The sequence below is a fragment of the Gadus morhua genome, chromosome 3 (assembly GCF_902167405.1).
Source record: "Gadus morhua chromosome 3, gadMor3.0, whole genome shotgun sequence".
NCBI lineage: Eukaryota > Metazoa > Chordata > Actinopteri > Gadiformes > Gadidae > Gadus > Gadus morhua.
This window is the reverse complement of record NC_044050.1, coordinates 15,565,799-15,579,362: the sequence shown is the minus strand read 5'-3', so window position 1 is coordinate 15,579,362 and position 13,564 is coordinate 15,565,799. Positions and strand designations below refer to the sequence as shown.

The 13,564-nt window shown below is 43.9% G+C and overlaps 1 protein-coding gene across 5 annotated transcripts in view; it reads left to right on the top strand.

The window, feature by feature from the left end:
- sh3gl2a (SH3 domain containing GRB2 like 2a, endophilin A1) overlaps positions 1 to 13,564 on the top strand; it is a 41,819-nt gene that overhangs the window by 27,849 nt on the left and 406 nt on the right. Inside the window, exons 2-13 of one of the 5 annotated variants that reach the window (XM_030352432.1) lie at positions 2,291 to 2,359; positions 3,996 to 4,068; positions 4,402 to 4,545; positions 5,037 to 5,170; positions 5,597 to 5,755; positions 6,353 to 6,459; positions 6,564 to 6,685; positions 8,680 to 8,694; positions 8,848 to 8,859; positions 10,136 to 10,147; positions 10,586 to 10,597; positions 10,704 to 13,564. The exon at positions 10,704 to 13,564 is cut by the window's right edge and continues 406 nt beyond it. In XM_030352432.1, coding sequence (XP_030208292.1) covers positions 2,291 to 2,359; positions 3,996 to 4,068; positions 4,402 to 4,545; positions 5,037 to 5,170; positions 5,597 to 5,755; positions 6,353 to 6,459; positions 6,564 to 6,685; positions 8,680 to 8,694; positions 8,848 to 8,859; positions 10,136 to 10,147; positions 10,586 to 10,597; positions 10,704 to 10,900 — 1,056 coding nt within the window. In that variant the 3' untranslated portion in view covers positions 10,901 to 13,564. The remainder of the gene's footprint in view (positions 1 to 2,290; positions 2,360 to 3,995; positions 4,069 to 4,401; positions 4,546 to 5,036; positions 5,171 to 5,596; positions 5,756 to 6,352; positions 6,460 to 6,563; positions 6,686 to 8,679; positions 8,695 to 8,847; positions 8,860 to 10,135; positions 10,148 to 10,585; positions 10,598 to 10,703) is intronic. The other 4 variants (XM_030352433.1, XM_030352435.1, XM_030352434.1 and 1 more) reach the window with 4 other exon arrangements.

The following is a 13,564-nucleotide window of genomic DNA, read 5'->3' as shown; positions in this document are numbered from 1 at the left end:
CCCCATGTTTAGGTCTTTTATAAAATATATATACTCTATTTTTCATCCTTAATTACTTGACATACTTTTCTCTTCTTTTTTTGAGAATACATGAAGTCAGGATGTTGCTATTGTTACTATTCTATATCGCCCCCAGTCCTGTTGTGATATTAAAAGCACAAAAAATTCACAAGTATTCTGAAATACTTTCTTCTCTTTCATTCGTCAAAGAAGAACATTTCTAACAGAGAGATCCTTCTTCCACTTTCGGTCACCGAGTTCCTCAGTGTGTCCGCACTGCTCCTTCGGCTAGTGTCGTGATGTCCTCTCCTCCCTCCCCCATCCCTCTCCCAGCCTCCCCCCTCAGTCCCCCCGCTCCGTGCCCATTCCCCCCCGCCGTTCGAGGGCAGCGGCCTGTCCTGCTCGTGTCAGATCACTGTCGCTCCGCCGCTGATGACATCACAGACCTGGAGGTGGTGCGTTGGGCAGGGGCTGAGCCGCTGGAGCTTATCGTACAGACAGACAGACAGCCGTAATGGGGTGGTGGGAGTGGGGCACCCAGGGCCAAAGCCCAAAGTAATTCCATGGGTTGGCTCACACAATCATCGAAAGCCCAAAGTCACCTCCGTCTTTCGTGTGCGTGTCTTTCCCGTGTACTTACCGCTCCTCCATGGATAACTCCTCCCCTTTCCCTCTTTCCACACTGCTACTGTTTATGTAATAATAATAATAATAATAATACATCAAATTTATATAGCGCTTTTCCCAATGCTCAAAAACGCTTCACAATAGCATAAATAAAAACCAAACGAAAACCAACAAACAAAGCGGAAAGTTTAAAGTTTAAAAGCAATGGTGGAAAGGCGTGTTTTGAGGGGTGTTTGAAGGATGAAAGAGTGTTGGCATTGCGGATGTCGTTGGGGAGGGCATTCCAGAGGGAGGGGGCGGCTGCAGCAAAGGCTCTGTCTCCCCAGGACCGGAGATTGGTCCTGATGGGGTGGAGAAGGTGGACATCCGCGGACCTGAGACAACGTGAGACAATAGACCTGTTGTTAATGAGCTGTAGTGATGCTCGTTTCTGTTTGATTGTGTGCTTCTTTACTGGGATTAACAAAAAGGCTGACCCCAACTTGGTCGGATTGATTTTGACTTGGACCATTGAAGGAAGAACAAGGAGAAATGGTCACCTGAGCTGACCCTTTTTCTGCATTCTTCCACTAAGACGGAAGTGCTCCTCTGTGCACCGTGATGAGCTCTGAGCACAGCTGTGTGTACGTACAAAAACACGTGTATAATTATCCTCAGAAACTCAATCTCAGGGTTTATCAACAAACGTGCATTCCTGTAGCGCTCTCAGTGGGGGTTAATATGCCATTCTGAATATTTTCACTGCAGGGGTCGCTTTTGTTGTTTTGTTGTATTTAATTACCAGGTGTCTAATGAATAAATCACTTTCTCCATCTATCGCTATTTCCCGATTTCTCCTAACAATGTCTGTGCTGCCTGTGTTGTTTTGGCCTGCAAATCTTTGGGAAAAGAAACCCTGGTATGTTCATGGTGTGGTTGTTTATTTTCTCATAGTTAAATCACAGATTTCTATCAGTGTTCCATATTGCATCCGCTTATTTGTAAGACACGTTCAAGTCAATATCAAGCATCCAGGGTTATATACAATATATATAATCTTAATGCAGTATAAAAGTTCTACCAAGCTGTCGAATAACACGCCCTACCATCTCCCTGCTGGGCAAAGCGCATACAATCTTACCCCTTCATGATTAAAGGGCGGTGCAGTGTACGACGACCTTGTGTAGGAACGAGAAGAGGGCCGTTAATTACCTGCTTTCCACTACACCCACTCATGTCGTTCTACATGTGATTAGCACATCGACGCCTCACAAACCAATGTTGTTGTCTCTCTCGCTGTATTTCAACTAGGGAACAGAGACACTGAGCAAAGAGCTCAAGCTAGCTTATCGTAGCTTTGCCCCCCATGTGTGAATGGACGATAAATGTCAACGGAAATCATGAATGTAAGATGTGTGGTGTTTCCCCTGTGGAACCTGTGAGCCACAGTGGTGCTCGGCTAGGCTAGCAACAGTCCATCATATTTTTTTTTCTACTTTTCATAAATGTTTTTTTTGCAATGATTGATCCATTTTCTTTATTGCATTTGTGTGGCAGAAAGAGAAAATACCTCTGTGTCCTACCAGCTCGAGATTGTCGCTATTTATTACCCCTCAAACCCACATTAATAATTCATTAAATGCATGAATATTAACCATGTTCATTTCTGTTTTGTTTTCTGCAGCGAGTGAGCGAAAAGGTCGGGGGGGCAGAAGGCACCAAACTCGACTATGACTTCACCGAGATGGAAAAGGCAAGTTCTCCATCTACCTGGCGACCTAAAAAACTTACTTACACTTACTGTCTATTGACAATTACCTTTTAGTCATTTAGCAGCCATCCTTTGCCATCCGGTACTCCAGTGTAAGGACCCCCCTACCTAGTACTCCAGTGTTATGGGGGTCCCCCCTACCTAGTGCTCAGTGTTAGCGGGGTCCCCCCCTACCTAGTGCTCCAGTGTTATGGGGGTCCCCCTTATCCTGTGCTCCAGTGTTATGGGGGTCCCCCTTACCTAATGCTCCAGTGTTATGGGGGTACCCCTTACCTGTTGCTCCAATGTTATGGGGTTCCCCGTACCTAGTGCTACAGCATTATGCTGAAGTCTTTCACACTCAGTCAGTACCAGCTGCGACTCCTCAGCTGCCCACTTGGTGGTGCAAGGGAGTGGATACATGTGAGCACCTGCAAGGTGCGAGGGCAAAACAAATGTGTCAATGTTAACTCAATAAGACAATTAGGGAAGGGCATGTGAACGTGCCTTGAACTCAAGGTGTTCAAAGCGCCTTTTCCGAATTACTGCAACGTCACGTCATGTGTCTTCGTGCGTGGGCGACCTCTAATGGTCAGTGGTTCCATTACAGGCGTGAGGCGAGGCTGAACCATGTGGAGCTATTTGTTGAGGAGCTGTAGCCACCTGGCACACCTCGATAGTGGAGACACACAAGCACACACACGCCTCGTTCTCTCCCCCGTGTGGTGGTAAAAATAATATTTAAAACACATTGGTAGTCCTACAACAATAATGGAGTTTTATTTTCCATTCAATCGTTACTAAGTCATTTAGCAGGTGCTTTTATCCAAATCGACTATCTTTGAACTTGTAGGAACATGTCATTATTATTATTATAAAATTATTATTATTAGGACCTGGTAGGGGCACGGCATCTTCAGAGAAATAAAAAGGACTAATCATGACTAATGCCGAGAGCTAAACTGCAGACAATGAGGATCAAATCAAATTTGTGCCTTAAGCAGACACTTTTAGCAGACTTTGCAGACTTACCATGATTTTCTGGATATGCCTACAGCTAGACTGTGGACATTGTGGGTCAAACCCAGTAACCTTTAGCTAGGAGCCGGCCCCCTTTAAATGTTTTTCAGAATTTGGCTCTTTAACATAACATCTTCTCACTCTCCTCTGCCTCCTCTCCTCTGCCTCCTCTCCTCCTCCCTTCTCTCACCTCTTCTCCTCTCCTATCCTCTGCCTCCTCTCCTCCTCATTTCTCTCACCTCTTCTCCTCTCCTCCCCTCTGCCTCCTCTCCTCTGCCTCCTCTCCTCCTCCCTTCTCTCACCTCTTCTCCTCTCCTATCCTCTGCCTCCTCTCCTCCTTCCTCCTCTCACCTCTTCTCCTCTCCTCTCCTCTGCCTCCTCTCCTCTTCCCTTCTCTCACCTCTTCTCCTCTCCTATCCTCTGCCTCCTCTCCTCCTCCCTTCTCTCCTCTCTTCTCCTCTCCTCTCCTCTGCCTCCTCTCCTCTTCCCTTCTCTCACCTCTTCTCCTCTCCTATCCTCTGCCTCCTCTCCTCCTCCCTCCTCTCACCTCTTCTCCTCTCCTCCCCTCTACCTCCTCTCCTCTCCCCCCTCCCCGCTCCTCTCTGGTGGTGGTCAGTAGAAGGTGGACACCACGGCCAGGGCTGTGATGGACATTATGACCAAGACCAATGAGTACCTCCAGCCAAACCCAGGTATGAAGGAACGGGCCATTCCTACGACGTGTAGAGGAAGTCCATAGAATAGGAAACTTTTTCTGTAAGAAAATACTCTCATAACAAAAAACAGAGTCAGACGTCTACTGCTTAGTGTGGTGGACCAATACATCATCTGTATCATTGTAAATTACACTTTCTAAACATGCTGTTTTTATAAAAATGCAGAGTTATCACATTCCTTGGAGGACCATATCGCTCTCTGCCTATGACCTTTGTCCCATGGATAACATGGGTGATCAGACAACAGATGAGCATTGTGTTTCTGGTGGTGGACTCACTGTTATTCCTCCCCACCTCCCCTCCACACAGCCACCAGGGCCAAGATGAGCATGATTAACTCCATGTCCAGGATGAGGGGCCAGGAGAAGGGCCCCGGCTACACCCAGGCTGAGACCGTCCTGGGGGACTCCATGCAGAAGTTTGGCAGGGAGCTGGGGGAGGAGTCTAACTTTGGTAAGAACCAGTTGTGGTTCTAGACCAGTCCAGCGTGGGACCATGCCCGGGATAGGGGGATCTGTTAGAGGGGCCATGCAAAATACTGCGGTCTTTCTTAGATTAGGTGTATGAAAATCTTTATTTAGTTAGAGGCCATTATAAATTACGTAACACTGCTGGGACAGTGTCTACCCTTAAACAAAAAAATATAGAAAATATTGATTTGGTCTTTGGGAATTACTCTTATTTTTGAAGGGAACATTGCATCATGACATTTTGACCTCAAACACAGAGCAAAACTGTTATGAGAAAATTTATTAACAGATTGATTGATTGTGTGTGTGTGTGTGTGTGTGTGTGTGTGTGTGTGTGTGTGTGTGTGTGTGTGTGTGTGTGTGTGTGTGTGTGTGTGTGTGTTTGATTGTCTGTGTGTTGTGCGTGTGTCTGTGTGTGTGTGTGCGTGTCTTGTCCGCGTGTGTGTGTGTGGTGTTGTTGTGTGTGTTCTAAAGGCCTGGCTCTGATCGATGCCGGGGAGGCCATGCGAGAGCTTGGGGAGGTGAAGGACGCTCTGGACATAGAGGTGAAGCAGAACTTCATCGATCCCCTGCAGAACCTCCATGATAAGGACCTGAAGGAGGTCCAGGTGAGGCCCTGCAGAACCTCCCCTCCACCTGACCTTGTCACCTCTGAAGCCTTCTTATGAGAACAAGATGAGGCCATTTGCCAATCATCCTTACACAGCACATTATACTTGTGTACTGAGTGTTATCTTTCCCTCTACTATCAATGATGTTTAGATTTACATTCTTGGTTTATCTTTCATTTCTTCTACTCATGTATGCAGCTATTTGTTTATTTTTACTCTTTTATTTATTTTAATTGCTTAAGGAATTATTATTTTATCAAATTTAACTTATGGAATTAGAAAAACAATGAACTTGTAGCTGATACTCAGATGGGACATGAATCCTGGAACTTTCCTTTGGTAAATCATTTAAACTACTAGTGAGTGGTCTCAAGCATCCTCTGGCCTCCCTCGTCTCTCCTCACCTCCGTCTCCTTCCTGCAGCACCATCTTAAGAAGCTGGAGGGCCGTCGCCTGGACTTCGACTACAAGAAGAAGCGCCAGGGCAAGGTGTGCGAGGACGAGATCAAGCAGGCCCTGGAGAAGTTCGACGACTCCAAGGAGATCGCAGAGCAGAGCATGTTCAACATACTGGAGGGGGACGTAAGGAATACGGGCTCTGTGGTCCAGCCCACAACCACTCTCACCGTCAATACACAGAAACATATCTTAGTTTATATAGATTCCATTCTTCTTCATTCTTCCATCTCCTAATTTGATTGAACCGTCATACAATGAAACCAGCTTTGCCCTTTAGACCAACTCTTGAGTCTGACCTGATGGCTGGTTTACTGTTCACATGTCTGATTTATTTTGTTTTGTCACTGAAAACGGGTTGAATAAAGCAGGAAATGTACCACAGTACAACTATTTGAAAAAAGCTAAAGAAGTTTGTACAAGTGTACATTTATGTGGAATTGTATTTTCAGCTTATTGTTAATGTTATAAATGAGTATAAAGTTGAGGAAATGTAAGGTTTATATTATATCATGTAAACTGAGTTCCCACAAACCTAAACCTTTTCACATCAGCCTTTAAGTGTTCCCGGATGACCGACTGGTTTAAGCTGTTGAATCCCCTCTCGCCCTCTCTGTGTCAGGCGAGAGGGGAGCTCTGTCTCCCCTCTCGCCTGACACAGTGGCACCGCGTGCTGCACTACATAAATCACGGTCCTCCCTTCCCCTCTTGTGTCCGCTCCAGCAAATCGAGCAAGTGAGCCAGCTGGCCGCCCTGGTCCAGGCCCAGGTGGAGTACCACAGCCGGGCCACAGAGATCCTGACTCAGGTGTCCACCAAGATCGAGGAGAGGTGGGTACCGGCGCCACTCAGATCTCTCTCATCTCATCAATGTGGGCCTTAGGACTGAAACATTAGCGTGATTGTGTGCTGACTTGTCTGCACTGCCTTCTCAGAATAAGGGATGCGTCCAGCAAACCCAGGAAAGAGTTTGTTGCTAAGCCCCGCACCTCCCTGGACTTCACCTTCAGCGAGAATCACAATGGAGGCATCGTCAGTGGCGCAGCCCGCTCCCCAGGTAAGACCCGTAAACCCGGCCTCATTCCTTCCGGAATTCAGCCGGAGCCCTGGAGCTAGACTGAATATCTCCCTCTCTCTGTCTCTGTCTCTGTCTCTCTCTCTGTCTCTCTCTCTCTCTTTCTGTCTCTGTGTCTGTCCATGTCTCTGTCTCTGTCACAGTCTCTGTGTCTCTGTCTGTCCCTGTCTCTGTCTCTGTCTCTCTGTCTCTGTCTCTCTATCTGTCTCTCTGTCTCGGTCTCTGTCTCTCTCTCTCTCTCTCTCTCTCTCTGTCTCTGTCTCTCTCTCTCTCTCTCTAGCTGCGTTTTCATCCCCCTGCTTTTATCCAAATTTTGTAGTATCGAATCAGTAAACGGTGATGAAAACTCTAATTCGCAAAGAAGTTTTTCCGCTAGCTTGGGGTGGTTTTTGACTTATGCGAAAGAGAGTAAATGTGCAAAATGGGAGAGGCAAACACACCTTTCGAAACAGCTTTGACGTAGCGATCATTGAACACACAGGACTGACAACGTATTTTCGATTTCCGCATAACGACCGGCCATAGCAACCCTGCCGACATCAACTTGTAGCGTCAATATATGTATTTTTTTTAAGCGTTTGTGTACATAGACATCCTATATCATATATATATATATATGATATAGGATGTCTATGTTTGTATATCTTTTAATTATACCGTGTCCATTATTCCCTGATATATGGACACCTACTAAGTAGTTCCAGTCAAATTGTCTGTTCAGCCTTCAAAACGAGAGCTGGTAAATTGTGAAATATGCATTAAACTGTAATCAGAAAACGGTGATATATGCTATTGACCCTATAGTATCTGTAGTATAATGGCTGGGGCGAATTTCTAATTATAAATATGTACACTTTATGTTGAAAGTATAGACCGTGGCGATTCCCATTGAAACGAATGGCACGGTGAATAGTCTTCAAAACGAGAGCTGGTAAATTATGAAAAATGATTTAAACTGTTATCAGACAACGCGGTTATATGCCATAGACCCGCCTAGAGTATCTGTGGTATAAAGGCTGGGACGAATTTCGAATTATAATTATAATATTATATGTACAATGTATCCTTTAAATACGTCCATGGAACAGATGGCCAATTTGAATAAAAGATAGGCCTACGTGTGTGGACCGCTGAAGAGGTAAAACTTTTCCTTGCTCTGATCAAAGAAAAAACATTTTAGATGGAAAACAACAACGCAATTCCACTATATGTCAGGACCTAAAAGAGAGCAGGTTATCAAAAGGATACGACAAGCCCTGGAATGTGTGTAGTTTTCCGCTCTAACCACTTGATGGAAACGCACCTAATTCGAGTTTCCTTTTTGCCACCATTCTAAAGATTCGCTTCACCTTCAGATGGAAACGTGAAGCTGTCTCTGTCTCTCTCTCTCTGTCTCTCTTTCTCTGCCTCTGTATCTCCCTCTCTCGCTCTGTCTTTGTCTCTCTCTCTGTCTCTCTGACCTTCTCTCTGTCTCTCTCTCAATCTTTTGGCTTATCGGTCTTCTGTTGTTGACTGAATATAAATGTTATTTCTGGGGATTGTATTCAAATCAAATCAGTTTTATTGATTTAATTTTGTGGGTTTTCTTTTCATCTGTCTGAGTTCTATCTCTGCATGGATCTTCTGAGGATTCCCAAGTCTGCTATTTGTGATTCTCCTTCATAATGCTACTTTGTAAAAAAAATAATACATGAAAAGAGCAGCCGCTTGTGGTGGTGAGTGGTACCACACATGTGTTAATCCCCATAGATCAGGGACGTAATCAAACTAGGACACGGTGATTGTTGAAATGGGAGATGTTTGTTTGGATTGTATTTCAGACCAGGACACATTTTAGCAGTGAAAACAAGGAACAGCCTGTATTAAACTACACATGGGTTTGTTTTAAATCAATATGGATGGTGTGATGCATTTAGTGATAAGACCAACTGAACGCCTCTCTTTCTCTGTGTTATTTGTTAATGTGTTTCTTGCAGGAGCCAGATCTCCAGGTGAGCGAGGGTCAACATTTGTTTCCATCCGTGTGTCTCTGTGTTTATTGCTGATGTTTTGGTCCCTTTTCTACATTCCAATGGATCCTACTATCCTTACATATCTATCCTTGCTTTATTTTTTTTCTTACCTTTTCCTTCCGCTATTTACAGCAAGGTCCCCAGGTGAGCCCATTGTAAACCCTGAAGGGACCCAGCATCTCTCCGATCACCTCCTGCTCCCTTCATCCATTCCTTGGTTCCTCCATTCATTTTATTTCTTGTACAGGACTATTTCATGTACAGGACTATTTCATGTACATGACTATTTCATGTACAGGACTATAGTCATTTCATGACTATTTCACTGGTGTTCCACATGGCATTATTGTAGATCCCCTGATTTTCCGGGGGACCTTAAAGATGGGGGTTCAGTGTGGTGTCATCAGAGAATGTTACATACGATCAGCCATGTGGACATGCAAGCCGTGTCACGTTGCAGAAAAGCCTAGGCTGTTTCTGTGTGCGTTCTTGATTCTCCCCCTCTCCAACCTCTTCTTGACTCAAGAAGTTCAAAGCCTGCCTCCATTCAGTTCTCCAGGTCTATCATCTTTCAGATAAACACACATAACAGTGGCTTGGATTGATTCACGGAACGCTATGAAAGAGTATGGTGACAACCAGCGCCCAACTAGGTTATAACAGATAGATGAGGATAGCTCAATAGATGGATAATGTGAGATCCAGCAATCGTTTGCTTGCTTCTTGAATCTCATAATTTTTGAAGAGTGAATTGTCACATTTATTGAGACTTATGCCATTATGTTTGATTCTCGCCCACTCTCACACTCTTGCTAGTTACAAGTAGTGAGAATGAACGGGATGATCAACCATCTCCAAATAACACTCCCTCAGACACTGCTTACCAATTTTTACTTAATAATTATGCATTTTGTTTTATGGTTGTAGATTACTACAAAAGGTGTTAATATGGTGAAACATTTCAAAATGTTAAACACAAAAAATGGAGGCAGGCTTTAGCCGGTATTCTGTCTCATTCATGTAAGAATGAGTGAAAGAGTGATTCATTTTCTCCTTAATTGTGTCATCTTCCTTTTATTGATTCATCCTTCTCTGTAATAAATGCCAAAAATAGACAGAATTTAACATGACTAAAGGAATGTGTAATATTACCAAAATAATATTGAAACATGAAAGTATAAGATGTTGATCTGTGCAGTTACGATCAGTTTTGGTAATTCCGCAGGAAAAAATACATAATTTAATTCGTTGTTTCTTTTTCCCAGATCAGTTTTTTGATCTTGATGTTACACGTTGATTTATTCATGTCCCTACCGATACTTTTGTGTTCTGGGCCACCGTTGGAATGGTATAAACACACACGTGGCTGTTCTTATCCTCATATCCTCTTTGCTCTTCTTCTCGCTCTCTCCCTTCGCAGCAAGATCTCCAGGTGAGCCAACAGAGAAATGCAGAAGATAAAATATTTGTCTTTCACTTCCCTCTTTTTTTCTCCTCTGTTGTGACGTTGGTCTATATTTACATTGCGTTTGACCTTGGATGGACATCTTTTTTCTTTGTTTTCATTTTGCAGTGCAGCTTGCCTGCAGCCCTCTAGAAAGTCCTGTTGGCTTTTTTGCTTTTCTTTTTCTTTAGTGTGGTTCAGGTCCATCTTGTCTTGTGAATATACTCGTTCCTCGCTCCAAAAAACTCTGATGGTGTGCCCCGATGGTACCTCTTCATTGTGATAACATTCTGACACGCACTGCTGGAATCTTTTTGATATATAATGAATATCTTTTACCCTCCCTATTTCCTCCCTCCCTCCTTTCTTCCTCTCTCCCTCTCTCTCCTTCTCTCCTTCGGCCCTCCTCCACCCTCCCTGTTACAGCCAGGTCTCCAGGTGAGATTATGAATACTGTTTTTCCTTTTCACATTGCACCGTCTCCACCCCAGACCCCCTCCTTCTGAACTAACTCCCCTCTCCTCCCCCCCCCCCTCCCCCACAGCTCCCATGGACCAGCCGTGCTGCCGGGCGCTGTACGACTTTGACCCGGAGAACGAGGGCGAGCTAGGCTTCAAGGAGGGGGACATCATCACCCTCACCAACAAGATTGACGACAACTGGTACGAGGGCATGCTGCAGGGCAACTCGGGCTTCTTCCCCGTCAACTACGTGGATATCCTGGTGGCGCTCCCCCACTAGGACCCACCGGCACGACGGCGGCCACGGCAGCCATGTTTTACGGTGGCTAAAAAAAATTAAATAAAAGGTAATCCTGGCCTGTAATTCCCTCCTAAATAACCCCAAACCACCATCCTCCCACATCCCACAGCCCAGTTTTCTTTCTCCTAGTTATCCGTACATGACCCATACTCAAAACAAGAGAAGGAGGGGGGAATACATGGAGATGTAATGTTGGAAGGATGGAAGTTTGGCAGATCGACTGGGGTGGCAAACCACCTGTATGGAATCTGGAGGAAAATGTTCGGAAAAATGCAACACGTAAAATAATAAGCGTTTGGTTTGGGTGATCTTCATTTTTCAACAGATCAAATCCTTGTCTTGATTTTTGTCTGAATTTTATGATGCTGTTGTCAGGTGATTTTGTTGACAGGCCATGTTTCAGATGCACTGTTTTACTCTGGTTCACTGTACATTGTGGAAGGCTTTAGTACATCTTAAGCACCGTTTCTCTTGTTCTCACGTAGTCGTACCGGTGAATTCTGATACATTTATTTAGGTTTCTAAGGCTTTAGTCTCTAGGTTATCAAACTGTGACATGTTTTACCTGAATCGGAGTGTAGTTGGGCAGACCTGTTGTTGTTCCTTCATATTTCTCTTGAGCGGTAAATCCTTTGCTAGCATATTCATTTTAGCGTGTACACTAGAACAGGTCCATTCAATGCAATCAAAGGGTTTCAAGGGTCTTTTTGTGTGTGCATTTTAATCCTCAGAGTTGGACACACAAAGTCATGAACAAAGTCATATAAACAACAACAATATCAGCAACAACAAAAATTAGCTGAGAATATGTTTCTGTAAAGAACTTACATGACATGTGAATGGATGTGGAGGAGAGTCAACCCACTGCAACCAATCGGCTAACCTAAATCAGAATAACATATTTAAGATTATGTATACAAAGGAAGAAAAAATGAAATAAAACAATATTAAGTGTCACACTACTTATGTATTTGAGCCAGTAACCTACAAAGTAACGATTATTAAACTGAAAAAGTACATCGTAACTGTTTTGAAGTGGCGTACGAGAGCAAAATCGGTGTTTCCTTAATAAAAAACAAATCTCAATCCTCCAATATGTATTAACAACTTGAACGTGGACATATTTGTGAACATGGTTGATGTGTTTATGTGCAAAGACTTGCTGTTAAATCGGGTCGTTTTTTTCCTCTTCTATACAGCAGGTGGTTTTCTTTTGGTTGTAACATAATCCCAGATAGTCTTTTAGTGTTGGGTAGTAAAACTGTCTATATGCCATAAATACAAACGCTAAAACCTGAAGTATTGTAGGTCAAACACTGGTCTGGGGGACTTCATTTTTCACCAACGGTTAAATTAGCAAAGAAAGTTGACTTCCTTTTGTTTTGTTTTGTTTTCCTTAAAATGAGCAATAGTGATCAAGTATAAATAACAGATCTACGCACTCGGCCGAAACTCACCAAATAACCAGACGCATAACACAGGTTCACATTTCCCACACACAATGACAACAGCTCGTCGGGTCTATTGTAAGATAGCAGACAAACATTATTACAATATTTATATTATTGTCCTCTGTTGATCCATGTGCCAGTTTGGTGCACGCTCTTCAGGACCCAAAGACATCTCCACTCCTGTGCGTTTGATGCATTAAGCTTCTGAGAAAAATATCTCCACAAAGCGCGTGTATATGTGTGAGTGCATGCGTATGGGTGTCTTCGTTTGAGAGAGAGAATGTGTGCGTTTCTGTATGTGTGTGTGTGTGTGTGTTTGTGTGAGAGAGAGAATATGTGTGTGCGTATGTGCGTGTGTGTAAGTATGTGTTTGTGTGAGAAAGGGAATGCATGTGTTTGTGTGTGCGTGTGTGTATGTGTGTTAGAGAGAATGTGTGGGCGCGTGTGTGTGTTTGTTTGTGTGTGTGTGCGTGTTTGTTTGTTTGCGTTTTGTGAGACAGTGTGTATACACACATTTGTTCCCAGTGTGTGAGAATGTTGGTGTTCCCTGACTGGTGTGTGTGTGTGTGTGTGTGTGTGTGTGTGTGTGTGTGTGTGTGTGTGTGTGTGTGTGTGTGTGTGTGTGTGTGTGTGTGTGTGTGTGTGTGTGTGTGTGTGTGTGTTGTCAGCGTGGCTTGAAGTGAACAGCACTGCTGTAACAGCAGCTCGGGCGCCGTCTCGCGTCCGGCTATTTTAAGGCATCCCCCAACTTTTCAGCGTGTTCCCTGGAAAAGCATAAACTCCAATATCTAACTATCTGTGGGTATGTGGCGATACGATTGTTTCACTTCGAATAATGTTGTATTTGTGCATGAGTGTTTGGAGGGATTTGGGGGTGGGGGGTGGTATAGTTAGGTGGGCATACTGTTGGTGTTATGCGCACAATAGTGCGATAACTGTTATGCGATAACTGCTGTTTATAACGCCATAATGTGTCCAGACTAAAGGCAAACAGAGGTGTCTGTTTGATGTGAATGGACCTATATGGAATAATATTGTGTAATTATGATGGAAAAATAAAGCCCGCATAATTGTGTTGTGATAAGAGAGGGAAGCACAACGATTAATGGAAAGTATTCTTCGACTGGGATAATGATATTGATTGAAATGGTCTTGCGTTTTATTTCATTTTTTTCAAGGTTATTTAATTGAA